This window comes from Trichechus manatus, unplaced genomic scaffold (genome assembly GCF_000243295.1).
Source record: "Trichechus manatus latirostris isolate Lorelei unplaced genomic scaffold, TriManLat1.0 scaffold00111, whole genome shotgun sequence".
NCBI lineage: Eukaryota > Metazoa > Chordata > Mammalia > Sirenia > Trichechidae > Trichechus > Trichechus manatus.
This window is the reverse complement of record NW_004444047.1, coordinates 7,264,871-7,292,140: the sequence shown is the minus strand read 5'-3', so window position 1 is coordinate 7,292,140 and position 27,270 is coordinate 7,264,871. Positions and strand designations below refer to the sequence as shown.

General features: G+C 60.6%; 3 protein-coding genes across 3 annotated transcripts; 1 reads left to right on the top strand and 2 right to left on the bottom strand.

Moving 5' to 3' along the window:
• Positions 1 to 2,448: 2,448 nt before the first annotated feature.
• ATP5ME (ATP synthase membrane subunit e) lies at positions 2,449 to 4,388 on the bottom strand. The gene is made up of 4 exons (XM_023738012.1): positions 4,269 to 4,388; positions 3,939 to 3,993; positions 3,160 to 3,258; positions 2,449 to 2,661 (listed from the first exon to the last, which is right to left on the bottom strand). Exons 1-4 carry the CDS (start codon positions 4,302 to 4,304, stop codon positions 2,636 to 2,638), a joined length of 216 nt encoding a protein of 71 aa, XP_023593780.1. The 5' UTR covers positions 4,305 to 4,388; the 3' UTR covers positions 2,449 to 2,635.
• A 4,570-nt stretch (positions 4,389 to 8,958) lies between these two features.
• On the top strand, positions 8,959 to 14,013 carry MYL5 (myosin light chain 5). The gene is made up of 8 exons (XM_023737956.1): positions 8,959 to 8,967; positions 9,396 to 9,503; positions 9,681 to 9,754; positions 10,217 to 10,323; positions 11,561 to 11,639; positions 12,795 to 12,843; positions 13,524 to 13,773; positions 13,895 to 14,013. The coding sequence occupies exons 1-8, from the start codon at positions 8,959 to 8,961 to the stop codon at positions 14,011 to 14,013; spliced, it is 795 nt and encodes a 264-aa protein (XP_023593724.1).
• On the bottom strand, positions 13,880 to 27,012 carry SLC49A3 (solute carrier family 49 member 3). Its single transcript, XM_004383578.2, has 10 exons — positions 26,857 to 27,012; positions 21,867 to 22,025; positions 19,975 to 20,188; positions 19,694 to 19,770; positions 17,890 to 18,027; positions 17,511 to 17,627; positions 16,146 to 16,298; positions 15,651 to 15,808; positions 15,295 to 15,404; positions 13,880 to 14,546 (listed from the first exon to the last, which is right to left on the bottom strand). Exons 1-10 carry the CDS (start codon positions 27,010 to 27,012, stop codon positions 14,374 to 14,376), a joined length of 1,455 nt encoding a protein of 484 aa, XP_004383635.1. The 3' UTR covers positions 13,880 to 14,373.
• Positions 27,013 to 27,270: the final 258 nt, after the last annotated feature.

The following is a 27,270-nucleotide window of genomic DNA, read 5'->3' as shown; positions in this document are numbered from 1 at the left end:
AGCAGAGATTCAGCCTGGAATGACGCTGTGCAGAAAGTCTGCGATAGGTACACTGTGTAAAGCTCTGAAAGAGGGCAGAGGTGATTGTTTCAAGGGTGGAATTCTTGCCTTCCATGTGGGAGACCTGGGTTCGATTCCCAGCCAGCGTACCTCAAGCGCAGCCACCACCCGTCTGTCAGTGGAGGCTTGTGAGTTGCTATGATGCTGAACAGGTTTCAGTGATTCAGACTAAAAAGGACTAGAAAGAAAGGTCTGGCAATCTACTTCAGAAAATCAGCCAGTAGAAACCCTATGGATCACAACAGTCCAATCTTCAACCAATCGTGGGGATGGCGCGGGACCGGGCAGCGTTTCCTTCTGTCGTGCGTGGGGTCATCATGAGTTGGAGCCAACTCAGCAGCTAACCACAGAGCTCTGAAACCTTACTGGCAGGGAAGCCCTTAATGGTAACACCTTGTAATCTGTCCCAAATTCTTTTATGGTTGAATTTTTCTTTACAGCTGCAATCATAAGCTTCCTAGGAGAAAGAAGATGGGTCAGAGTGGAACATCACTGCAATCACTTGGAAATGGGTCTTAATTATCTGGTAGAAACTAGAGGATTCTTAACTCACGATGTGAGCTCCAAAGCATCCGCCTCAAAACTGAAACCAAAAACCAAACCAGTTGTCATTGGGTTGATTCTGACTCACGACGACCCTGTGTGTCAGAGGAGAAGTGTGCTCCAAAGGGTTTTCAATGGCCATGATCTTCCAGAAGTAGATCACCAGGGCTTTCTTCCGAGGCGCCTCTGGGTGGGTTCAAAACCCCAGCCCTTTGCCTAGAAGCCAAGTGCTTAACAGTTGGCACTACCCAGGGACTTCATCCCAGCTGCCCCTCTTCTCAGCACCACCCTTGGGCCAGCTGTTTTAAGGCCACTCAGTGACTACTCACGAGGAGGTGGGCGCCATGGGCCCTCTCCCTGGGCTCCCACCAAGAGGGAGCTTCCCCCCACAGCCACCCACTCACAGTGGACACTCAGAAGGAGCAAGGTTTCATTTTCATCTGACAGGTTGTGACTCCTCATGGCAAAGGCCTGTGACTGGGGCCAGAAGCACCTCCAGGTTTCTGGAGGGGCCCAGGCACCAGCCACCCACTCTGGACTGAGCTCTGGGGGCCTAGGGGACCCATCAAGGAGGCCTGGATGAGCCACGTGGCTCAGGGTTTGGGAGTATAGCAGCTAAATCAAACACGCTCTCCTACAGCTTACAGTCACCAGGGGTGAGTCCGTAACAGGTAAGCGTCTAACAGGTAAGGTGGTGACGCATGCCCCAGGGAAGCAGGAAGCAGGGGAGATAGTTCAGGGAATTCCAGGAGGGGTGCTCAGGGCGTCCTCTGAGATGCCATCTGAGCAGAGTGAGGGGCGGGAGTCATGGTGCAGATCCGGGCTAACGGGACACAGCCTGAGGAGACAGCCAGCAGTCGCTCAGGGCGTCCTCTGAGGAGTGAGGGGCAGGAGTCGTGGCACAGAGCCGGGGTAATGGGACACAGCCTGAGGAGAATGAGCGGAGGGAGTCGTGGTGCGGATCCGGGGTAACAGGATGCCATCTGAGACAGCCAGCAGTCACTCCTGTGGGGCTCGGTGACCCACCACGGAGCAGTCACAAGTCCACTGAGGCTGTAGCAGAGTCCCCGAATGGAGGAGCGGCACCACCTGACTAGCCTCGGGATGGACCGAGCCCAGACAGAGACATGATGGCGGTCAGCAGCTGGGAAGCTGAGGTGATCCCACCATCTTGTTCACCTCACCTTACCAAACAGGGCTTCATATGCTGGCACACTGCTTCTAGTTTGCAGATGAACTGATTTTACAATGCAGCCAGGAACCAAAGACTAGGAGATGCGCTCAAGGCACGTGACTACAAAGTAGCAGCATCAACTCATCCAAACCACCAGGGCAGGTGGGTTCTTTAGCTGTTAAAACCAGCAGGGATTAATCCTCCACCAGTGGCTACACACACAAGCCCAGGAAGCCCAACTGGGAGCGGTGTTTGCTCAGGCATAGCAGGTCCAGCCTCCCTGAGCCCACTTGTGGGACAGTGGTTCATGATAGGGCCCGCAGCTCCCCAGAGGCCACGAACTCTCTCCAGGCTTCTGACTCACATCCAACCTGGTCACCTCCTGGGGTCAAAAAGAGGATCCAAGTGCAGCTTCCCATCTGTAAAGGCCTCAAGCCCCACCCAGTCTCCAATGCCCAATCCTGGGACCAAATTCCAGGCCCCTTCCCCGAGACACACACATTTGCTCAGGCCCTCCTGCCCACCAGAGGGTCTCACCGGACGACAGAAGCTGGCTAGAGCTCAAAATAAAGAAACAGCACCCAAGTGGTACAGGACCTGCTGTGTCTCAGTGATAACGGCAGCCATTGGGGCGCCCCACCTGGATGCCTCAGAGCAAACGGGGTGATGGAAGTTTCTGTTCCCGCAGTGTTTGAGTTGCATTTTGGGACTGTGATGGTGGCACTGATCAGTTATAAAACCCCCTTCCCAAAGCTGGGAGGAGTGACATACTTGAAATGAGAGCCAGAAAGGACAACATAACACAGACAGCTTTATTATCCACTACCGCTTGGGGAGAAAAGTCAGCTCGTGCAAGTCTCATTTTAATATGGTGTCCTCTTGGGCTAAAACGGTAAAAGGAAAAGACATACGCATTACTGTACTCAAAGAATCACTCAGGTTTTCAGTCTTTAAACGATCTGCTATCTGACTGTAATGATCTCAGCTATGCACTATTTAAATTGTTGCCCTTGGTCCTCCTTATCCCTGGACATTCCGATTTCAATCGGGGGAGAAGCCCCTCATCCCGAGGCCTCTCTCACAGGGTGGTACAGCCAGTTTACGCCTCTATGTGTTTGATCCCCAAGGCCTACGGATGCAGAGCCTCTCCAAAGCCAAATCCTCACCATTCCTCCCCCCCACAAACACTCCAGGTGACTCTGCTCCCCACCTCCTACCCCCCCATAAGGAGGGTGGGCCCTCTCCTCACAGGTCAGTCAGAACAGGAAGAGGAGGGCCAGGCCCTTGCCCCCACCCAGGGGGTCACTGGGGGCTGCAGCTGACTGCCCTCTCTGACAGTCTGGGAGGGGGAAACCTCTCAGTAAGATCTGGGAGGTGAGTACCTTCTGCCAGTTCTCTGGCAATCCGTTTCAGTTCATCCTGCTGCTGCTTCTCCTCAGCTGCTATCCTCCTTTCCTCTTCTGCCCGAGGTTTTAGGTAATCTGTTTTGTTTGGGGGCGGAGGGAGGAGACACTTCCAGTTAGCTTCTTCCCGGAAGAAGGAACTGAGCCCCCACACGGACACGCACCGGACACCTGGGCACTCTCCATTAGCAGGTCAAGGCCTGACCTTCATCCCTAAACCGAAAACCCAATTCTGATGGCAGCTGCACACAGTCCCCGCTGCCCTCCCCCTGCCCCCGGCCCCTGCCACACACGCTCTGGAACCCCAGCACTTCTCCAGCACCCACCCACTCGGCACCACGGGCTTCAACAAGAACCAACCATTTCCCAGTTCCCGGGCGAAACCGCCGGGTATCAAGCACCTGCACTTGGGGGCCAGATGGCCTGAGCTAAACTCAAGCCGACCTTACATTCCCATGTTTCCGGGTTGGTGACATCCGCTAGGGCACCTTGCTGCAGGCGTCCGGCGGAGGATGTGTGTCCTGTCCCCTCACGCGCTGCCCCAGCCCCCAGCTCCATGGCTTAGAGGGCTGTGGGGCGGGGGAGGAGAGACCCCGTCCTTGCTCGTTGTTCGCTCACTTCCCTGGGGTTTATTAACGGCACCAGGAGCCCTCACAGCGAAAGCTGAACACCCTCTGCTTTGACAGGCCCCCAGCGCGTCCCCTGACGTGGGTAACCGCGGCCCGGTCCTCCCGGGCCCCCCAGCCCCCGTCACTCACTGTAGCGCTTGGCTCCGTAGGCCACGCCGAGGAACAGGGCTGAGTAGCGGCCGAGCTGCGGGGAAAGGGAGGTCAGCGAGGGCGCGGGGTGCGGGCCCGCGGGATAGGGGTGCGGGAGCGAGGGTGTGGGGGTGCGAAGGCGCGGGACTGGAGACTGGGGGCGCGTAGGAGGGGCGTGGCGGCAGCCCGTCGGGTTCGGGGCGCCTGGGGATCCGGGGGGACGCGAGGGGCAGAAGCGCGGGGTGCAGGTCCGGAACGCGGGGCTGCGCGGGGCCGGACACGCCGAGGCCCACGCAGAGTCAAGAACCGGGGCCGCGGAGCCTGGTTCACCTTGATGAGCGGAGAGACCTGCACCGGGGGCACCATCTTGTCCCTGACCCTCGCACCGGAAGCACAATCCGCAGCCGGAGGAAGACACCGCAAGGGCCCGGAACGCCGAGGAGACGTAAAAGTGTACCGCGGGCGACCCGGGCGCGAGCGCATGCGCTTTCGGCGGAGAGATGGCGTGGGGCGGCGCCACCTGGCGGCGAAAGAGGGAACGGCGCTCGCCCCTCTCAGCGGGTGACGTCACCGAGCCCGCACTAACCTGCACGGTACCCTCGAGGGGTGCGCGTGCGCGGTGGGCGCTCCGAGGCGCAAGGGTTTCTTTCCCAGAAGAGGTTTGGGCTTGGGAGACCAGTCTACCCGCGGCTCGCCTTCGGGATCCCCCACAGCCGAGCCCCCGGCCCAGGCTGCAGCGCCTCCACCTCCCACCCGGCTCCTGCTGCAGGCTGTCCCTTAACGATTTCGGGGCCAGGTCGAGTACAAACCGAGGCCACACGCAGCATGTCAAAATATTTGACTGGTAGAAATTAAGTTTACAATCTGCAAACCAAAATATGCGCTGGCCTCCCACTTTGGAGATCTCCCGTAATTGCTTGGAAGACCCGCTTGAAAGATTCTCGGACCCCTCCCAGAACTCCACCCCACCTCACACACGCCCAGGACGTGGTGCCCAGGGAGACAGGCTTCCCACCGCCCTCTGCCAATCGAGTGTGGACGCCCAGGCCGCACCCAAGCCGGCGGCCAGCCCTCCAGCTGTGCTCACTTGGGCAAGTCTGCCATAGGGGACAGGCGGGGAAGGGGCTTTGGGGGCCGGCAGTTGGGCTCCAGTAAGGCCTTTGGCCAGCGAACTCCGGAGTTGCGGGTACAGAGTGTGCTCTCAGTAGGCGTGATCTCCCACTGGAGAAGGGGTGGCCCCAGGGCAGTGAGTAACCCTCCGCCCAGCACCTCAGGAGTCAAAACCGAGCTAGGCTGGTCAGGGGCCCAGGGCCCCTCCCCACTCCAGGGACTGCTCCGCTGGGTGCATTCTCAAGCCACCTGCCTGCCCCCACCCCCAGTCCTACACCCTGGGAATTGTCCTAACTCCACGGGGGGCTGGGGTCTTCCTGGGAGGATTGCTTCTGGCAGAGACTGCTCCCTGGGCCTCCCTGACTGCCCTGCCCTCAGCGCATGCGTTCCCAAACTCCCAGCCCACCCCAACCAGGCAGCTGGGCCTCAGGGACCGTCCCTGGCCTCTCCTGTCTGCTGTCCTCCGTCTCAGGGGGCAGCTCCATCCTCTCACCCGAGCCCAGGTCAGGCCCCAGCCCCGTGGTCGGCCCTGGCTGGGGCTGGACTGAGGGAAGGCATGGCCTGGGAGAGCCCCAGGTTTGCCCAGGGGCTATCCCAGAGATGGAGTGAGAGTGGCACACAGGAGTGCCCTGCGCAGACACAGCACGTCCACGGAGAATCTGGGCAGGAGAGCCCTGAGCCCAGAGGAGCACCCCACCCACCTCCCACTGCCCGAACCCCACGCTGCTCTGGGCTGGAGTCCCTTGCAAACCAAGACTTGCGCCCCGAGCAAGGTCCCCACTCTGCTGGGATGAGAAAGCCCACTTAACCCCTCATCAAACCCTCATGTTTTGAAAGAGACCATAACTATGAATCTAAAGGGCATCAAAGGCGCTGAGTGACAAAAACCCCAGGACTGGCCCAGGTGCTCGGTAAATCCCACATGCTGGCCTCAGGCCACCCTCACCCCGTCTGAGCCCCTCCGTGTGCAGGGCCTGGGGGCAGAGCCTGCTCCCTTTCTGGAACATTCTCAACGTCCTGACCCTGGGCAGCTTCGCACAGAGGCCCTGCCTGTGGTCCTGACCACTGGGTAGGACACAGTCTTATGAGAGCAGTCCTGGCTCTGGGCCTCCCTGCCTGGGGAACTCTAAAAAAAAACAAACCCGTTGCCGTTGAGTCAATTTTGACTCATAGCGATGCCACAGGACAGAGTAGAACTGCCCCATAGGGTTTCCAAGGAGCAACTGGTGGATTTGAACAGCCGACCTTTCGGTTAGCAGCTGTAGCTCTGAAACACTACGCCGCGAGGGTTTCCCAGGGAGCTCTGGGAAGTGTTAAATGACAGTTCTGGAGTCGAGTTATAGTATTAAAAATTTTAACGAAGGTTTTATTTAGGAATAAGCCAAACTGCTGCGGCAGGAAGTCTGGCTCTCCAGGGGAGATACCAGACTTCAGTCTGGGAGAGAGAGCAGCCTCCATTTTTAAGACGCGTGGAGGAAGTTTGTTGGGAAAAAAGGGACAGGTTCTGGAAAGCTGTCACTGTAGCAAAGACGGGTCCTATGGGGGCGCGGGGAGGAGAAGTTTGCGACTGGGCCGTGCATCCAGTCTTTCATTTGCAAGACAAGGGTTCGTGGCTTTACCGTGATGAAGTCTGCAGAGAATGTGGGTTTGGAAAACACCAGCTGAGGAAGGCTTTTAGGTGGAAGCACCTGGAGCAGGTGTAGACTGATTGCGGTCATTTCTGGTTGACAGGAGTCACCTGCCCTCTGTTTTCTGGTCTGAGGGGTGGGAACACCAAGGCCAATCTACAGGACCGCTGAGCCCTCCTGCTCACCCTCAGTCTGCTGCACTGTGAGGCTGGCGTGGGGCCCAAGAGCCACCCCACCCTGCGCCATCTGCCCTCTGAGGACTCCACTGGCCGCTCCTTCCCCCACCTCTGAGGGGACATCTCCTTCCCTGAACCTTTCTGCCTGAACCCAGGCCCTCAGGGGTCCAGAAGCAGACCACACTCAGCCTCTGAGGCTCCAAAGACCCTGAGACCTGCCCTGAGCCTCCGTCTGCCTGGGGATAGCCTAAGAGTGGATGAGGACATGGGCCTGGGCTCCACTGGGCCTCATGGGGGTGCAGAACCCTTCCGCAGCCCTCACTGCTATTAAAGCTTATAACGCCTCTCCCAGGCACGAGATAAACCGCAGAGGAGGGATGCCTGGCCTCCAGCACCCTCGTCCCTGCCCCCACCCCGCACAGCCCTGGGTTCTTGCCCTTGAGCAGTTGGGCCGATGACCTCAGGTGGCAAATGTGCTTTTCCTTCACTGGATTTTAAAATAAACCAGGCTCCTCAGCAGCTCCTGCTTCCAGAATCAAAAATAAGTGTCTCTGGGGCCGAAGGTGGGGGCTGGAGTGGTGGGAGGGAAAGGGGATCACGTAGCTACCACAGACGGGGCGGGGAGGGGGAGATAGGACCGCCCAATGCACACACACTCCTGCCTTGGCTCAGGGCCCTTCCTGGGGTCCCAGTGCCCACCTGGCACAGGACTCTGGGTTTGCCTGTGGTACTGCTGCATCTGTCGGCCATGCTGGTCAGGCAAAGCCTAACATTCTCCTGGGGCTCCGGGCTATCTTTAGTGCCAGCTCAGGCTCCGGCTGCCCCAGGAACCCTCCCCAGGGGGCTCTCTTGGCCCTTCTCGGCTTTCCCAGCATCAGGCCCTTTTGAGCCCAGCCAGGAATAAAACCCATGAACCTGCCCTGGCCCTTGCCTCCGGCCTTGCCACCGTGTTCCCCCTTCAGGTAACTGCATCCCTTTGGGCATCCTCCCAGGCTGCAGCCCCCCAGCTCACCAGGCCGTCAATGCCTCCCAGAGCTCCCCAGCCCTGGCCCTGTCTCTCTGTCTCACACACACACACAGACACACACAGACACACAGTGAACTGACCCTGTGGCGTCCCGTCCCCCACACTGTCAGCAAACACTGAGCTGCCTGAAGACAATCCAAGCCCAGGAACCTAGCGTGCTGGCACCTACCTACCAGGAAGCCACTGGTGCCCGCGAGGCTGCATGTCCCCTGGGGAGCAGAATCCCAATACAGAAAGGGAACCGTGGGGGCTGCTTTTGCAAATGCAGATGTGGTTTGGGAGCCGAGCACTCTCGGGGGGGGGGGGGGGGCCAGGTCCTTTATCCCTGTCCCTAACTGCTCTCGGTCCTGTTTACTGCCACCTCTCACCCAGACACAGGCCCTGAGGACTCTGAGGGTGTTCTCCAGGCGGGGAGCTGCGGTGCGGTGGAATAATGCAGGGTCCCTGCCGCCACCTCTCTCTACCCGCAGCCCTGTCCCCTCTCCTGCTGGGCCTCCAGACTCCCAAACAGCCTCACCCAGGCCCTCTCCCGCCCCGCTCCCACCCCGCTGGCAGAGGGCTCCCGACTTTGGAGTGCGTCTTTCATCTCTGCAGGCCCGCAGGCTCCCCTAGACATTGCCCACGAGGCTGTGGTTTATTCTCAATTGGGGTGGGAGGTGCAGTGGGAACTCCAGCAGGTTGGAGTTTGAGTGCTGGCCTCGTGGTTCCACCAGTTCCCTTCCACCCAGGCCATGTCATCTGTCCCCAGGTGCCAGGCAGGAGTTCCCGGCCGTGAGGATGGAAGGGTGGCCCTGGGATGAGGCTGTGGGCCCTGCTGACTGCTCCTGGGGATGAAGGCTCTTGGGTGGGGGCAGGGAGGGCTGGGAGCTGGGGCAGAGGGCTGGGCAGGGAGGGGCACCTGAGTCACCCCCGGGCTGCCTGGAGCTTGCTCTGCAGTCATCTGGTCCTTCAGGGTGGCCGGGAGCCTGTCCTTGTAGGGAGCGATGGCCGACATTGGAGCCGTCCTGGGGGACCGGGCAGCAGCTTAAGACGGACGAGCCTGGGCAGCAGGGGCACAGGCTGCACGTTGGCGGACAGGCATGGTGAGCGTGAGTGCAGGGAGGGCGGGCGGCTGGGACCGGAGGAGAGCGGGAGTGAGCAGGAGACAGGGTGGGCCTCTGTGCTGGGGGTGGGAGACACGCCTGACAGCCGCCCTGCTGACAGACCCTCAGAACAAACCCACCCACCTCCTGGCCACCCATACAGTCAGCTTGCCCCTTGAGCACCCAGAGGCCAGCCAAGTTCAGAGGCCCGAGTCTGGGGGCTGTGTTCTTCCCAGGCCTCCTCGGGGTCACTGCCCTGCCCCCTCCCCACTGATGCTGGGAACCCAGAGCCTGCAGCTGCCCAGCCCCTCTCGCCCCGCCCCCCCCACCCAGTGCACGGCCCGCCCACCCTCCGAGTTAAATCTCACAAAACACCAGAGCATTCCCCCCACCCCAGCTGCCTAGAGGACCCTCAGGCTCCGTTCTCATTCCAGGCCAGCAGGAAGACCAAGAAGAAGAAAGGGGGGGCCCTCCGGGCCCAGAGGGCATCCTCCAATGTCTTCTCCAACTTTGAGCAGACCCAGATCCAGGAGTTCAAGGAGGTGAGCCCCTGTTCCCAGAAGGCTCGGCCTGAGGCCCCCAGAAGGCCTAGCGTAGGTGCATGAAAGGCCCTTGAGAGCTTCACTTGGAGCAGGGGGCAGCGGGTGTGAGAGGAAGGTGCAACTCGGAAGGGTGGAGCCGGGTGGCGGTGGCACCAGCACCCTGGCTTGGTTTTGCAGGCGTTCACGCTGATGGATCAGAACCGAGACAGGTTTGTCGACAAGGAGGACCTGAAGGACACCTATGTCTCCCTGGATAGGTGGTCCCGGGAGAATGCTGTCAGCCCACGGACCCTCAGCCCCCCAACACACCCTCATCCTTCCTCTCTGAGTAAAGCCTGGGTGCCCCGACCTCAAGTACAATTCTGGGGTGAGAGCTGACCCCCGTCCCTGCCGGCTGTGAGGAGGTGGGGCCAGGGCCCTCTCCCAGGAGAGGAAATCCCCCCTGGTGTACCCAGAGCTGGCAGAGGATATCCCCAGGGTGGGTCAGGATCCCCTCCCTTGTCTCCGTGTGCCAGCACTGTTGTGGGATCACCCTGGTGAATGGACAGAACAGCCCCCCCAGGGCTCACCTGCCAGTGGGGACAGCACAGGCAGTAGTGACAATAGCCACAACGGGGGAAGGACAGAGAGCCGGGCTGGGGACAGACACGGAGGGCAGGGGCTTCCCCAGGAGGTGACATTTCTGTCCCCACCCCCACTCCCGCGTCTGCCACAGGCAAAACCAACATCAAGGACGATGAGCTAGATGCCATGCTCAAGGAGGCCTTGGGGCCCATCAGCTTCACTATGTTCTTGAACCTGTTTGGGGAGAAGCTGAACGGTAAATGCCTGCAGACACCAGGTATGCGGCTGCCAGGTATGGGGGTACCAGGTGACAGCCTGCTGATGCCAGGTGTGTGAGCGCCAGGGGTGCAGACACCAGGTGAGTGTCCATGGATGCCGGATTTGTGATGGCCAGGAGTGGGGACACAAGGTGAGTGCCTGTGGCTTCCAGGTGGGTGGGCACCAGGTGTGGGGACACCAGGTGAGCCCCCTTGGGTGCCATGTGAGCAGATGCCAGGTGGAGCCGGGGCCAGGCCCCTTCTCCTCTAGCCAGGGGAACCCCTCAGGCCAATGTGTCCGTGCCTGTGTTTAGCTAGTTCCCGACACAAATCCAGAAACCCTGCTGGCATAGTGGCTAAGAGCTATGGCTGCTAGCCAAAAAGTTGGCAGTTGGAATCCACTAGGCGCTCCTTTGAAACCCTATGGGGCAGTTCTCTGTCCTGTAGGGTCTCTATGAGTCAGAATCGACCCGATGGCAACGGGTTTTTTTTTTTTTTTTTTTTTGGTTTTGACACAAATCCAGGAGTCCCTGGGTGGTGCAAATGGTTAACAAACTCAGCTGCTAACTGAAAGGTTGGAGGTTCAAGGCCACCCAGAGGCACCTTGGAAGAAAGGCCCGGTGATCTGCTTCCCAAAACTCATCCATTGCAAACCTCCTGGAGCACTGATCTACTCTGACACACGTGGGGTCGCCACGAGTAGGAGTCAGCTCCACGGCAACTGGTTTAACACAAACCCAGACATTTTACTTAAAAATCAATATTTTCAGTTCTCCTGAAAAATCTTCACACCTAGTATTTGGGGACCTACACCTCTGGGGGTCCCTGGCTGCCGCCCCAGAGGCATGTGAGCTGGGACACTCAAACTGAACTGGGCTGTTCCCCCTCCCCACTTCCTGTCTGTCCCTGGGTCCCTTGAGGCTGATGGCTGAGTTGTTCATCTCAACCGTGGAGCACTCGCCCCAATTCCAGGCCTGAGCTGGACCCCAAGGGGCGCTCAGAAGAGCCCTGTCGAGGCCCAGCGAGGTGGCCGCAGGTTGGGAGGACAGGGTCTCCCAGGTGGACAGGCGTGGACGGGGCTGCTCAGGCGGAGGGCACCGTGTGGCAAAGGCCTGGGGTCCCAGGGCCAGGGCTGTGTCTCCCTCCTCCCCTCCCCCTCCCCTGCCTGCCTGGGGTGTGGCCCAGAGCAGGACTGGCACCCTAAATGCCCAGGGCTCAAGGTATCTTTGGGGGCAGGTACAGACGCTGAGGAGACCATCCTAAACGCCTTCAAGATGCTTGACCCCGAGGGCAAAGGCAGCATCAACAAGGAGTAGTGAGTGCCGGCCGGCTGCTGGGCAGGGGTACACGGAGGCGGGAGGGAGTCCCCAGGTCAGCTCTGAGGGTCTGAGGACACCCTGCCCCAGGGAGGGGGCGCCTGGCTGCCTGCCCGCCAAGCCCAGCTCCCCCGCCTCTCACCAGCTTCAGTCCCCTCCCGGATAACTGAGAGTTAACCAGTCCTGTTCACTGAGGGTCCAGCCAGGTACTGGGGCATCGCTGTCACTATGACTAAGTTATTATATTCATTATTAATGAGTTATTACATAATAACTATTATTGTTTTATTATTATTGTATTTAACCCCTTCTGTTGTGGGCTACCTTGTGCCAGGACCCCTGGTGATGTAGCGGTTAAAGCACTCGGCTGCTAACCCAAAGGTTGGCGGTTTGAACCCACCAGCCGCTCCATGGGAGAAAGATGTGGCAATCTGCTTCTGTAAAGATTACAGCCTAGAAAACTCTATGGGGCAGTTCTACTTTGTCCTATAGGATTGCTATGAGTCAGAGTCAACTCGATGGCAAGGGGTTTGGTTTGACTTCATGCCAGGAGCCCTGGTGGTGCAGTGGTTAAGCACTCGGCTGCTAACCCAAAGGTTGGGGCTTCAAACCCACCTATCGGCTCTGCAGGAGAAAGACCTGGCAATCTGCTCCTGTAAAGACTGCAGCCTAGGAAACCCTATGGGGCTGTTCTACTCTGTCACATGGGGTCACTATGAGTCGTAATAGACTGGATGGCACCCAGCAACAGCCTTGTGCCAGGCCCGGGGGAAGGGAACATTCTGGCAAAGCACCTCTGTGTGCTCGGCATTTGCTCTCATCTACCTTAGTCTCTGCCCCATGAGACGCCCCCCACCCCCTGGGCAGAGTCCCCAGGATGATGGCACCGTGAGTGTGTGTATCGGGAAAGGACCCTTGCCCTGGTGCTACCCCCCGGGTGCCTGGGCTGTGAGCGGGACTGGCAGGGAGACGTCAGTGAGCCAGCCGCACCCTCAGGGTCTTCCCAAGAGTCCTGCCCCTAGCCCCTCTCCGTGGAGAAGCCCGAGGGGGTGAACTGCCAACGTGTGGGTCACAGGCGCGCCCCAGGCAGCCCCTCCAGTTAGCTCCGAGCTGACCCTTCTCAGAACACCTTCCCTTCCCTTCCCTTTCCTTAGCCTCAAACGTCTGCTGATGTCCCAGGCCGACAAGATGACCATGGAAGAGGTTCGGCCCCGCCGCCCCTTGGCCCATCTGCCTTCCCCTCTACCTCCCCTACGTTCCTCTTCCAAGTCCAGTGCCCGTCACGGGCTGGGGGTTCTGAGGGTCAGCTGTGGGACATGGCAGCCCCCCAGTGCAGGGCGCCCCCTCTGCCTACACACCCACTGTCAGAACAGGCCCTGGGGCGGGGAAACAGCTCAGCGGGCTCAGCGCGGCGGCCAGTGCCAGGTGCATCCTGGGCAAGTGTGGGTGCTGACAGCAGGGGTCCCCACATCCCCTGCAACCCAACCCCCTAGGCCAGCTCTGCACATTTCAAGCCCAGTGGGTGAGACTGTGGCCTCCCCAGCTCCCACCATACCTCCCTGCCACCCACCCCCACATGCCGGAAGGCCTAGTGCTGGGCGCCTGTGGCATTCAGTGACCTGTAGGTGATCAAGAAGGGGAGGGGTCTGGGCCGGGGCCAGGCCGAGGGGCCAGGCCACAGTGGGGGCTGTCTGCGCCATCCTTTCCACCCCAACCCTGCACCCCAGCCCCCGCAACGCCTCCGTCTCTTCGAAAAAGAGCCTCAGAGCCGACAGCAATTCATTGCCTGTAATTCACCCATGTCCAACCCCACTGGGGCCCTTCAGGGACCCCTCTGGTCCCACCCCCATCCCTGATGCCCCTCCACCCCACCCGGCTCATAGGTCAACCAGATGTTCCAGTTCGCCTCCATCGATGCTGCGGGCAGCTTAGACTACAAGGCAGGGAGGAGACGGAGGAATGAGGGGCCCACCCCCAGGGCCTCCCCTGGGCTGCGACCACTCAATAAACGTGGGCCCACAAACCTGCGCCTGCATTGTCTGCCTGTGGGGGGGGTCTCCTGGTGTGCGCCCCCTCGCTGCCCCCTCTGCCCTACCACCGGCCCAGGGTCTGGAGCAGGATTCTTCCAGCCAGGCCCTTGAGACCCCTGTCCACTCCAGACTCAGCCATGCGGGCACACTCGACCCCCCCCCCACCTGCCCAGCTCCCCCTCGGCCCTGCCCCCAGCCCGGCTCCCTGCATTAACCCTCCCCAGGACTGGCCGTCCTGTGTCTGGACACCAAGGTGTCCTGTGGTCCTGTCGCCCTGGAGTGCACCTGCGTCCACACTGAAGTAGCTCCTCTTGCCGCGGCCACAGCATCTGCCTTGGGCTGAGGCCATGGGGTGCACGCTGGGTGTGCCAAGTCCCCGTGCCTGTGCGGGGTGCCGGCACCCCGTCCCAGGCTCTTGGTGTGACTCAGGGCATCTCCCCAGCACAGCTCATGAGAGCTGGCCTCTCCAGGCCAGGCCTCCAGCAAGCCTTCCGTTCAAGAAAGGTCCCAGCCCACTTCTTGTCCTCAGAGGTTGTCAACACCTGGCCCTACTCCCTTCACCTGTGGACGTGATCTCGACGTCTCGGGGTCCTGGGGCCCTTCGGGGTCAGGGCTCCCCAGGGGCAGCGGGGCCAGAGCAGGGTCTGGAAACACACTCCCAACACTTGCCAGCAGAGCCGGCTGCTGATGTGGTGCTGGGGGCTCAGGGTGTGGTTGCCGAGGCGGGCTCAGGGTTGGTGTCCCCCTGGACATAGTCCTCCTGGATGGAGGGGGAGGCGCTGGCCTCGAGCTGCACGCGCCGGTACGGGGTGTGGAAGAAGATCACGAAGACACAGCTGCACACGGCACACAGGCTGGCCATCAGCAACACGGACGCTGGGGGAACACCACGCGTCACACTTGCCCCCAGGACTGACCGAGCCCGGTGACCCCGACCCATGCTGACCCCACTAACCAGGACCACAGCCACCCAGAAACAGATCCCTTCTCAGTCCCCACAGGGCTTGAGAGCCCATCACAGACTGAGCCCTGGGCTCCCAGGTTCCAGGCACAGGGTCTCTAGGACATGAGCCTGCAAAGTCCCTCTGTCTCTTGGGTCTGTCCCCACTCCTGTCTCTGTCTGTGTCTCTGATCTCTGTCCCCACCCCGTCTGTCTCTATCTCTTTATCTGTCTGATCTCTGTCCCCACCCGAATCTCTGTCTCTCTGACCCCACCCCTGTCTCTCTCTTCCTCTGCGTCTCTGATCTCTTTTTGAACACCTCACACTGGGGGTTTTTAGAGGTGGGGGTCTAAGCAAGGACTCAGGTCTGCTCCCAGGAGCCCCCAGTTCCCACAGTGCTATGCCCAGTGGTTCTGCCTGTGGCCCTCTGACTGCTTACCGCCTGCCCTGTCTTTCCACACCACGCCCCCTCCCAGGAGAGTGCATGGTGGCCAAGAGAACACGGCCAGCTAGGGCAAGTGTCCAGGGCCTGAGCCAGAGGAGGGCCGAGGGCAGAAGGGGACCTCTGTCCCCAGGCCCTGACCTCCCCGCCTCCCCTCTCTGGGGCTCAGCCTGGGCTGAGGGTCTTGGAGGCAGTGCCAGCCCCTGAGAATGGGGCTCCTGGGGTCCGAGCGTGAACTCACCCGTCCAGTCCAGTGGGGCCTCCCCATGCTGGCAGGTGGAGAAGGACGGCTCTGCACGGTGCACAGTCAGTGCGGTCAGCACCACCATAATGAGCATGCCCTCGATCTGCCTGGACACACACATGGCCCTCAGTCACTGGGCTGAGTCGCTGGACGCCACCACAGCAGAGGGGCAGGGAACAGCCATTCGGTCAGCAGGCAAGGGCAGGGACAAGTGGTCGGGCTCAGGCGAGGGGCTGGATTGCGCGACCTGGGCAGAGGGGTGGTGTGGCGAGAGGGTCTCCAGGGGCTTAGTGCATATGGGGACCCAAGGGCAGCAAGCACCACGCGGGTCACTGGAGTGGATGGTCACTTACCCCAGCACGAAGACCAGGCCCGTGGCGATGCCCTCACCCACGGGGAAGGAGCACTCTACCGCCAGCTCCATGGTGATGGGCGCAATGGACAGGCCGAAGAGCCCGAACAGGGAGCAGACGACCGCCAGCCAGATGGTCTGTCCTGGCAGCTGGGACACCTGGAGCAAGAGCAATCTCACAGAGGGCAGGGGCTGCTGGACGCACCCAACACCCCAGACCTGGCCCGGTCCTGGATGGAGCCCACCCATCCCGGCTGCGCTGGGTGTGGGGCTGGGAGGGCAGGGTGCAGGGCTCAGGGAAGCCCCCATCTCCTGGGACCAGCCAGGCAGTCAGAGGCCGGATTTAGCTGAGCTGCTGCTGCCCCATCCAGTTCTCACGCTCCCTCCTGGCCTTGGCCCAAGGTAACTTGAGCCCACAGCACTGCCCTCCTGCCTACCTGGGACCCACCTCAGCCCCCACCCTGCAGGGGTGGTCTCAGCAAGAAGGGGCTCTCACCACAGCGAAGGCCACACAGGCCAGGGAGGTCAGGCAGAAGCCGATCTTGGTGGCCTCGGTGAAGTTCTTGGTCCGGTCCACGTACAGGCCAAGACCCAGTGCCCCCAGGAACCCACACATGATAAAGAGGGCCCCACAGAGGCCTGCAAAATCCTGCAGGAGGAGAGGCCAGGGGCACCCTGTCATCAGAGGCACGGCACCTCCAGGACCCCAGAGGAAGATCAGCTTAGCACTGATCCTTAGGACATACACCGTCACCAGGGGGCCCGTGGCAGGAACACTGTGCAATGCCCACAGCCCACGAATGACACCACAGGCAGGTCACATCTGCACCATGGGCCTCCATGTGGGGTGGCATCTCCCTGTCAAGGTTCTCCACTGTATCACCCCCCACCCAGAGACTCAACAACTGCGGAGGGGAGATGGTCCTCCAGGCTCAGGGAAGGGCACGGTCACTGCAGACGCCCACATGCCCTCAGGCCTGTGCACCCTGGTAGAGGTAAGAGTGTGTATGTGGGGACCAGTGATGATGCCAGATGGCAGAAGGGTTGTGGCAAGTGCCTCCCCTCTGCAAGACCTCAATGTCCTCATCTCCAACTGTCAGAGGAGGACTTCTCCTCGGAGACCTGCCAGGGCTGGAGCCTAACAGGGAAAGATGGTTCAAAGCACCACATATAAAATCCCAGTGCCACCATCCCCTCCTCCAGTCACATCATCAGCACCACCATCTTCACCACCACCACCAATCCATCCCCATAGCTACCACCACCACCACCACCACCACCATTACCCCTGCCATCAGGACCATTACCTGGATCATCTTCTCCATTCCATCTCCATGGCTACCACCACCACCACCACCACCATTACCCCTGCCACCAGGACCATCACCTCCACCACCTCCATCCCATCTCCATGGCCACCAGGACCTCCATCTCATGCCCATGGCCACCACCACCACCACCTCTACCACTATAACCCCTGCCACCAGGACCATCACCTCCCCTACCTCTTCCATCCCATCCTGAGGGCCAGCATCACCACCACCATCTCCTCTACCACCACCCCTGCCACCAGGACCATCAACTCCTCCACCTGCTCCATGCCATCCCCATAGCCACCATCACCACCACCTCCTCCACCACCACCTGCAGACGGCATTTGGCATGTGATATCACTTTTCATACCTAGTATCTCAACAACACCCACAACAGCCAAAGGTCATCAACATTGTCCCCGTTTGAGGTATGGACACTGAGCATTTGGGGAGGTTGTGGGTGACTCCACAGGGGTGGATGGCAGAGCCTCTGAGCCCCTCTCCATGCACGGGCAGCCCTAATGTTGCGGGGGGGGGCAGACACTCACATTGTAGTAGCCCTTCACACAGAGAATCTGCTCCAGGAGGGCGGTGAAGCTGGAGAAGATCCCGATGCTGGCCCCAAAGCACAGCGCCAAGATGATGTAAGCCTTGTTCCGCATCAGCTGGAGAAGAAGGGGCTGCTCAGCCTTGGAACCACCAATGGGGACGCCCACCCAACACACTCAGGGAGTCAGTGTCCTGAGGGACAACTTGTGGGCTCTCACTCATGCTGGTGTCAGGACAAGCAACCATGCAATCCACAGGGGTTCTGACCAGGAGCTTTCCTGACCCCCTTGCCTTCCTTGGCTCCTCCTCCCTTTCACAGACACCAGCACCCCCTACCCTACCCAGGGCAAATCCACCTCCACCCCCAGGAGCACTGACCAGCTTCAGCCCATCAAGGAACTTCACCGAGGTGGAGCTGGCAGCTGCAGCCGAGGGAGGGGTGGGCGGCACGTTCTCCCAGAGGCACGCAGTGGCCAGCAGGCAGGCGACGCCAGCAGGGATCACATAGACACCAAGCTTCAGGAGGGTATGCATATTTGAACACGTATGCATGCATGTGCACACACACTTTTGCACACAAGTATGGATGCACGTGGGTACAAAAGCACATGCAAACACCCATGCACACTCACACGTAGTCACCTTGAAGCCCCCGCCCTGGGTTTCTGTGGTGGCGCACTCCTCCATCCCCTCCTTCCTCCCTGGCCGCGCCTGCTCTGGACCTTCGAACTGTGGGTCTCCAACCAACTGGAAGCTCAGGGCTGGTTACAGACTCGGCTTTCTCCACCTCTGTTCTCCATGTAGGTGCTTCCATTTGGAGCCATGGCTTTCAAAATATCTCACAAGGATGACGCCCACACTTTAGCCTGACCTTCTCCAGAGCTCCAACTCACCCACCTAACAGTCTGGTGCAATGAGTTCTTTTATGTGACCTTTTGCTTTGGTTCTTTAGAAAAACAGCTTGGGAGATTTTGCCCCTAAGCCCTGAGGAGTTACCTTTGCCCTAGTTCTTGGGAGAAGCAACTGGGAAGGAGGGGGACCTCCTTGGTTGCTTTCTACCCCAAAGAGTTGTTACTTTTGCCCAAGGGAGGAGCTGGTCTCTGCTGGCAGAAAATGTTACTTTTGAATAAGACCTGAATTGACTGACATCTCATGGGTAATTGAGGATTGGCTGAACTCTGGTCTGGTGAGGGAGGTCCCACCTTGTAACTGAGGATCGGGATATATAAATGGCTGGATGCAGAGAGTTTCTAGGCCTTCTGGTTGAGAGAGAGAGTGGCGGAGAAGCAGAGTGGTCCTGCAGCTGCTACACTGGCTATGAGCTGGGCCAGTTAGCAGCAGAGAGGCCTGACAGTAGAGACGCCTCACGGCAGAGAGCGGCTGAGAGATCTGAGCAAGCTGCTACTCTGGCTGTGAGCAGGACCAGTTAGCAGCAGAGAGGCTGATGGTGGAGAGCCAGTGGCGGAGAAGCCTGATGGCAGACAGCAGCTAAGAGAGCTGAGCAAGCTGCTACTCTGGCTGTGGGCTGGGCTGGTGGTGATGGAGAGGCCGATGGCAGAGCACCTGGCGGCAGAGAGGCCCAGTGGCAGGCTCCTAGCTAGGAGGGCAGCAGCTAAGAGAGCTGAGTGAGCTGCTACCCTGGCTATGAGCTGAGCCAGTTAGCAGCAGAGAGGCTGATGGCAGGGAGGCCTGCATGGCAGAGAAGCTGCACTCGCTGATCACTGGAGGAGGGCAGTGGCACTGGCTGAGAACCGTCTTAGAGCTGCTCCAGTGGAGAGCTTATCTGCTCCTTGAGCCTTTTTGCTACGAGAGCTGTCCTGTCTCAGGGCCTTGGCTTCTGCTGCTCCCTCTTCTTAGACACCCCCTCAGAGCTCCCGGCCCCTGCTCTCAGCACAAATGTCTCCTCCTCTCTGACCCTGGTCACCAGTGCCCTCCCCTGACTGCCTCTCACCAGTGGCCTCGGGTCCCCAGTGGAATGTAATCACCTGGCATCCCAGCCCCTAGAACGGTGCCTGACACAGCACCAACACTTGCACAGACATAGAGGGTCCCATGCACATCATGTCACCCACCCCGGTGTCTGGTGTGTGCATGGATGCGCAAGTGCACGCTCACATGGACATGTGTGGGTGCACGAGTGCACACCCACTGACACACATCACACACTCGTGACCTCACTCACCATCAAGGGGATGTCATCCTCCTCCTGGACCAGAGCAGGCGACAGCACATTGGCCAGCAGAATGCCCAGGGGGTTTGCTGGATGGACAGAAGGATGGACAGAGAAATGTCAGGTCTGCCTGTTTCCTGCAGGACCTTCCCAGCTCTGGTGCCACCACCCCCTACCGGAAAGCACGGGGAGTATGGGGCCTTAGGCGCCAGGACCATGGCAGCAAAGCCAGAGGAGGCAGAGGAGCCCGAGGGAGGGGCTTGGAGGTGGCCCCCGCCCCCGCCTGTACTCACACATGGTGGCGATCATGTTGGCTGTGGCTCGCTGGTGCTCAGGGAACCACACGGCAGCCAGCTTAGCCGGAGAGAAGACAACCAAGGTCTGGGCCAGGGCACAGAGACTCTGCCCAGCCATAAGGAAGGCAAACGGAGTCCGGAATGAAAGATCCATGCAGGGCAAAGCGCGGAACACGCTCCCAAGGAAGTTCAGCCACGCACCCAGGACGGTCTGCAGGGACAGGACAGGAGCGCTGCTCAGGCCACCCTGCCTTGGCTGCCCCTCCTCACAGATCCATGGGCTCCTCCCTCCCTCCTGGGCGTTTACTTCCAGGACAGACAGAGTGCTCTGGCCATGGGCATGGCTGGGAAGCCAGGCCTGGGCAGTGTCCACATCATCGGAGCACTATCCCTTCCCTGGGACCATCAACGGCCCCTCCTGGTCTCCATGGAGGATGGGTAGACAGGGGAGTGGAGGGAGGGCGGTGGGGAGGCAGGGTGGATGGTGTGCCATTGACCCCACCAAGGCACCGGGGTGAAGTGTTTGGGAGGAGGGCAAAACCCAACCCCCTTCGCCCTTTGTTCCTCCACAGCCGAGGGGGTTGGGGGGAGAGGTCATAGGCTGGAAATGCGCAGTCAGCTGAGGGTTGATGGGGCAGCACCCCATTCACCTCAGACCCTCCACCTTTCCCCACCAACCCCAATGTCCTGCTTCTCCACCCCCTACTGTACTGAAAGTCAGCCCCCTGCCTGCCAGCTCATAGGGTCTTCCCCCTCTTCAGAGAACGGAGCCTCTTCTCCCCCCTAAGCCTTCCCCAACCTGCTCTGAGAATCCCCCTCATCTTCAGCCTCCCCCTCCCTACTGGCGCGTCCCCTTCCCCCTGAAGGCACACCCCAGATTCTCAGTCTTTAGACCCTTCCCCAGTCACGCTCCTCTGGGGCCCACCCCTCAGGTCCCTTCCTCCTCACAAGCTCCTGAGACATTTCTGCCATCTGCTGCGCTGTGGCCCGTGCAGGTGACCGAGCACGCTCCTCCCGGCCCCCTCGCTTCTCTCTCGACGCTGCCCTGACAGGGTGGGCTGAGGTCCTGAGGGTCTCCGCCCACACATTGGCCCCCAGTACTCAGGCCCTGCTGCCCAGCTCTCCCAGCGGTCAGTTCCTAGGTCTCTCTTTCTTCTTCCTCTGATAGCTTCCCTCCCTCATGGACCTCACTCCACCCCTTAAGTGCTGGGGTTCTCGGGGCATCCTTGGCGTTCCTTCTTCCGCAGTCCTGGGAGGTCTCGCCTCCACCCACGGCCGAGGCTGCAGATGCAGCCCTCGCTTCCCCCCACATCCGACCTCCAGGCAGAACCACCAGCGGTGGACACCAGTCGGCAGGTGTGGGCTCCCAGCCTTGCCCAGGCTCTGCCAGGCGTCACCCAGATGCCACGTGCCACCCTTTACAACTCCCTAAAGCAGCCTCCTCTTACCACGTGGTGCCGAGCAGAAACGGGGCCCAAAAAACTTCTTCAAGGGGCTCCAGACCCTGAACATCAGCCCTGTGCCTTTCTGAAGACCCCCCCACCCTAGATTCCCTCCACCTGCAGGTGTCATCCTGCCCTGCCCCCACCCCCTCCAGATATTTCTCCTCCCCTCTGTGCCATACACCCCAACATTTCTCACCTCAGATCTACACCTGCCCAGCACCCTGACCTAACCTGGCCCTGCACCCCACATGCAGACACCCTGACTTCCCACTGCCCCAACCGTGCTGTGATCCTGCTGGGGAGCTGCCCATCTGGAGGGCGGGGTGGGGGAGAGGCTGGGCTTCGCAGACCCCCAGTCGGGGGAGGTGATGACAGCTCCAGTGCTCCAGTGAGGCAGACCCCACCCATCCCAGATCCGGCCTCGTTGTGGTGTCCGAGACTCACCGCGACACGGAGCCCAACCGAATCCAGAACCCAGATGGCCGCCACACCGAACGGGATGGATACCACCAAGTAGACCAGCGTAAGCCAGTTGATCTGCTTGATGGACAGGGAGAAGCGCTTGGCGACAGTGTCGGCTACAGGCGCGAAGCTGAGCCACAGCTGTGGGGACACAAGGCGGTGGGGTCAGCCTGGGCAGAGGGCCGCAGACACTGTCCCCTGGGCTCTGTGGGGCACAGGGCAGCGGTCAGATGGTGTGCCCATGATGGACATCACAGCTGTCCCTGGAGTGGCCCTGGGGTCCTCGCATGAACCCCGAGGTCCTGTGGCCGGCAAGCCCTGCCCAGGGACTGGACTTAATCCTTCAAGGAGGTGACATGTCCACCTTGTCCAGTGGGAGTAGACAGGAAGAGACAGACCATACAGAAGCAAGCACACAGGGAAGACAGATGCCCCATGAAGATTGCCAAGGAACTGAGCAACTCCAGGGCGACGGAAGCTGCAAAGGGATGAGGAGCTCATGCCCCGAATTCAGACTTCCAGCCCCCTGAACTGTGAGAAAATACATGTCTGTTCTTTAAAGCCACCCGCTTGTGGTATGTCTGTTACAGCAGCACTAGGGAGCTAAGACAGCAGAGATGAAGGAGCCGACCCAGACCCAGCCGGGAGGGAGGCGTCTGGCGCTGGGCTGCGACCCAGGAGGGTGGAAGAGGGAACAGGCACGGTGTCCACGCTGGTTGCCTCCCGATCATGTAGCTCTGCTGAGCAGGGTGCCAGCAGAGGAACTTGTTGGAGAGAGCGCCAGGCCTGCTCGGGCCGTGGAGACTTAATGCCTATGGACAGATGTCCAGAGGACGGGAGTGTGAGAAGGACTGTGGGGTAGTACGGCCTGGGAGAGTCATGCAGGGGCCAAGCAGGGGCCCAGGAAGGAGTCAGAGGGGCTCCTCGGGGCAGGGGAGACATGGGGCATCAAGGCAGGGGCCAGAGGGACTTTTCACCAGGGGACGGGGGATACACTAGGCAGCTCCACCTGTCTGCAAACTTGGTGACTGGGCCTGAGGTAGAAACATCCAATTTTGGGCGGGCCCTGCCCAAGCCAGCCCCACCCTGCCCTCCAGGAGACCCTGTGCTTTTGGGCAAGTGAGACCCACCGAGGTGACACCCCCCCCCAACATGCATCATCAAGAGTTGAAACCCACAGAAGTGGCCAGTGGGACAGTGCAGCTGGGTCAGAGGGGAAGGCTTCCTGGAGGAGGTGGCATGACTCATCCCTGAAGGTTGGGTGGGTGGAGGAGAGAAGTGGAGTGCCGAGGCTTATTACAGGAGGGAAGGAGGGAGGCCACACAGAGACCACAAATGAGTGAGTGTCACAAATCAAAGCCCATGAAGAACCCGGCTGTGTGCCTGGAGAAGAGGCCACCCAGGCCCGCAGGGACTCAGGATGCTTGCCCAAGGCCACACCCTGGCAGAGGCGGCAAAGTCTAGCTTCCTGACCCACTCAGAGTGTTGGCCGCAGACCCCAGGCCCTCATGTGACACGAGCTGGGGAAACAGCTGCCTCTTCTTCCTTCTTTTCTCACAACAGAGCAGGGACACATCTCCAGGCCGAGGGGCGCCCTCAAGTAGGCCCGCTGCTTCCTGCCCAGCCAACCAGTGGAGGGGGAACATGGCTTCTTAAACTGCCCCCTCTCCCGGCCGGACTGGGCAAAGAGGGGCTAGGCAAGGTGGGGACGGGGCCCTGATTTGCCTGATTCATGCTTCGTGCAAGAACGTCCTTCATCTGCTCCCAGCTCTGCCAGGCGCCAGTTTAGAGGACCCCAAGCTCACCCTTCGTGCCCCTTTGGACGTGCTGGTGGCTCTCCTGGAATGCTGGGCTCTCCTGGGCTGCAGACTGTCTGCCGGGACCCAGACCTCACTCCCAGCACTGCCCCATCCTGTCCCTCACACTGCTGCTCTCCAAATCTGGGAGCCCTGGGCACTTGGGGCTGTAGACGGAGGAGCTAGGGGCTTGCGGTGGAGCTTGTTGTGAGCTGTTGTTGAGTCGGCCCTGACTCATGGCTACCCATGTACAATGGAACGAAACGTTGCCTGGCCCTGCACCATCCTCATGATTGGCTGTGGATCAGACTGTTGTAATCCATTGGGTTTTCATTGACTGATTTTTTGGAAGGAGATCACCAGGCCTTTCTTCCTAGTTTGTCCTAGTCTGCCTTAGTCTAGAAGCTCCACTGAAAGCTGTTCAGCATTATAGCAACACGAAAGCCTCCACTGACAGACAGGTGGCAGCTGTGCATGAGGTGCATGGGCTGGGACTCAAACTCGGGTCTCCCACATGGAAGGAGAGAATTCTACCACTGGACCACCACTGTCTCACCAGGAAAAATACAATTTTCACTGCTCATTAGGGTGACCAGGGCAGGAATTGTGACAATTCTTGGTTGTCAGGGTGAAGTTTTGGTTTGTTCCACAATGATTTGTGGATTAAAAAAAAAAAAAAGAAACTTGCACAGTGGATGCACTTCAGTGGCCAAGGACCTTCCGGAGGCCCCAGCTCCCACTGACTGTGACAACCGCTGCAGGAACGGGGGGCTGAGGGCAACCTCTGCTCCAGGGCAGTCCTGCAGCCTCAGACCACTCCACCCAAAGCCAGTTATGCTAGGCTGCTGGCGCAGGTGGCCTGGGAGCCAGACCACAGCGAGGAAGTCACGGCTGGTCCAAGCGGCCACAGGGGTAGTTTCTGGATCACTGCATAGCAGCCGTCAGGCCCTGCGGTGAGGCACCTGAACCCAGGCCCGCACAGAGAGGGCCCCCAGAAACCAGCCCGCAGCTGCTCCTGTTGAGTCAAGAGCGAGCTTCCAGAGCCCAGCGACAGTCTCAGGCTCTGTCCCATGCCTGTCCTGCATGATCCCTGGTCGCTGGCCTGCCTTCTCTGACTGTCCAGCAGAGGTCCAGCACCTCTGTGAGTTGTAGGTCCTGCCGCCAATTTCAGCTTTTCATGATACAGCTGCCCCATGCTGTCCGCCCAGTTCCCGAGGTCTCTGCAAGGTGAATAATTAATTGCACAGCCCCTTCCTTCATGCACGGAGGTGGCAGCAGCAGGGACGGAGGGAGACTCAGGAGTGACCTCGGGCTGGGAGGACGGCCAGTCCCCATCACATCTGGTGAGCAGGAGGCCACCTTGGAGGTCAGTGGGCGCCGAGCAGCCACCCAAGTGCACGTGGATGCTTGTCCAAGGTGCATGCGCTGCCTGGCTGGGGGCGGGGGGGTCACAAAGATCCGCCAAGGAGGCCCCAGTGGAAGGCAGTGGGCAGTTGGGATGCAGCTTGGACAAGTGGACAGAGTTGGAGACCACAGGGGGTCGTGGGGTGCCAATTCCTGAGGGGTCCAGGCACCCTTTTTAGTCACACGGCCTTTAGGCCAACAACGCGTATTGAGTATCTCCTGATCCAGGCACCATATGAATAAGGGGCCCAGACACAGATGCCCAGTGTGTGAAGGGGGGCAGGGCTAAGCCTCTCCCCTCCCCCTCCACAACACTCCCGCTTCTGGTTCATGAACAGGCACTGCCTACCCATGCCTGGCTCTGGAAGAGGACTTGAAGTTGGCCTTGGCCCCTTTCCCACTTGGCTCCAAACAGCCCATGGACAACACTGTTCTCTCCTCCCAGAACACGTCCCCATGCCCCCATGCGTCCCCTGCCCTGTCACTACCCCCAGGCCTCATGGGCTCACACAGCCCTTCCCCCAGCCTCCCTCTTCCCCTCCCCCAATCACTGTCCCCACTGTGGCCGAGACCATCACGCTCAGAATAAAATCCTTTCTCCCTCTGGGGTCCCCAAAGGCCCCTGGTCTACCTCTCAGCCCCTCTCCCCTCCCCCACCCTGCTCTGGCCTCCCCACCCGGCTTCCAGTTCCTTATACAGCCTCTTTCAACTTGATTTCCCGTGAAAAAGATCAGTGCGGCAGCTGTGTGGGGAAGACATACACCACAGAGCCAGTGAGAGCAGCCAGTCACCTGGCAGGCTCCAGGGGTGGCCGGGACCCTGGAGGTGGACTGGGTGACAGAGACAGCCAGCCTGTGGCCAGAGAGAGGGATGGGAGTGAGTCGGGGGGGGATTGGGGGGGCCTAAGACTCTGGTAATCAGCCTTCCCGGTTCTCACGGGCTGACGCACTTGGTCCAGGAGACCCTGCTGTTCTGCTGTTAGGATGGAGGACAGCCCCTGCCCCAGCTCAGTGCAGTCCCAGGAGTAGCTCTGCAGGACCCCAGCTGGGGGCTATGGAAACACGGGGGTGGGGGGGTGAGTAACTCATCCTGTGAGGGCCCTGCGTCAGAACCCCAGGGAACGGTGTCCCGGCACAGGTGAGCCAAAGAGAGGGTACACCTGCCCTACAGGGGCCCATGGCCTATTGGGTGGGAGCTGAGATGCGGGGGCGGGGCTGGCGAGGGAGGGCAGCCGCCAGATGATGAATTGCTAGTCCAAAAGGCAGGGCCGCTGGAGGACCTCCTTCCCCCGCTGTAAACAGTGACACCACCCCCAGCCCCCAGGGCCCTGCTGCAGGAATGCGATCCCCGGGAACCACTCTAGGTTACAGGCCTGGGGGCCAGCCAGGCCACCGCCGCTGCCAGCCACCGTCAGGGACAGGGCGCTGTCCGCCCCGACGCCTCCCACTCGCTTGTCCCAGGCCACAGCCCGGCTCCGCGGCGCGCGGGCGCCGGGAAGGAAGTTTGGTGTCGGGCGGGGCGGCGGGCGCTTTGGCTGCAGGAAAATGAAACCCAGGCCGGTCCCGGGGTGCAGTCCCGGTCCCCGCAGCCCCCGAGCCCGGACCAGACGGCGTCCTGGGCTCGGGCGCACCGAGAGTGTGCGGGGCAGACGGAGGTGGGAGCTGGGTCGGCGGGGGCCCGGGGCACCCTCGGCTCGACCCCGGCACCCCGCCCGCCCGCACGCCCCCGGACCCCTACGCTCGGGACCCTCGCCCTGGACCCCGCGGCCCTACCGTGGCATTGGAGCAGCTGAGCAGGCTGAGCACCAGCAGGAAGACCCAGCGGCGCGCGTAGACGCGGTAGCCCCGCAGCGCGCTCAGGCTCTGGGCCGGGGTGGCCCCCGGCCGATCCCCCGCCGTTCCCGGCCCGTCCCCCGTCGTCCCTGCCATCGGTCCCCGCCCCAAGCCAGCCACGCCGGCTTAAAGATCGAGGCGCATGTGGGGCGGGGCTCAGGGGAGCCTCGGGCAGGGCGGGGCGCTGCGGTGTCAGTCCGCCCCGAAGACCGGGGTGAGGTCGGCCTGACCAGCCTTAGGGTGGGTAGGAGGGGAATCTGGCTGCCGGGGCCACGTGGTCCCAGATGGGTAGAGGTCAAGTCGGTGAAATCAGACCCTCCTCCCTCAGCCTCAGGTGTGTGGGGGGGGGGGGGC

Bases quoted from the DNA above. Each gene is read 5' to 3' on its own strand.
- SLC49A3 (XM_004383578.2), bottom strand. From the start codon at position 27,012: ATGGCAGGGACGACGGGGGACGGGCCGGGAACGGCGGGGGATCGGCCG. The intron at 20,189-21,866 runs GTGAGTCTCGGA...CTGTCCCTGCAG, and splicing joins CGGTTGGGCTCCGTGTCGCG to ACCGTCCTGGGTGCGTGGCT. The intron at 19,771-19,974 runs GTGAGTACAGGC...CTGTCCATCCAG, and splicing joins CAACATGATCGCCACCATGT to CAAACCCCCTGGGCATTCTG.
- ATP5ME (XM_023738012.1), bottom strand. From the start codon at position 4,304: ATGGTGCCCCCGGTGCAGGTCTCTCCGCTCATCAAG. The intron at 3,994-4,268 runs GTGAACCAGGCT...CTTTCCCCGCAG, and splicing joins AGGTCTCTCCGCTCATCAAG to CTCGGCCGCTACTCAGCCCT. The intron at 2,662-3,159 runs GTACTCACCTCC...TTACCGTTTTAG, and splicing joins TGCCAGAGAACTGGCAGAAG to CCCAAGAGGACACCATATTA.
- MYL5 (XM_023737956.1), top strand. The intron at 9,504-9,680 runs GTGAGCCCCTGT...TTGGTTTTGCAG, and splicing joins AGATCCAGGAGTTCAAGGAG to GCGTTCACGCTGATGGATCA. The intron at 13,774-13,894 runs GCCCTTGAGACC...AACCCTCCCCAG, and splicing joins AGCAGGATTCTTCCAGCCAG to GACTGGCCGTCCTGTGTCTG.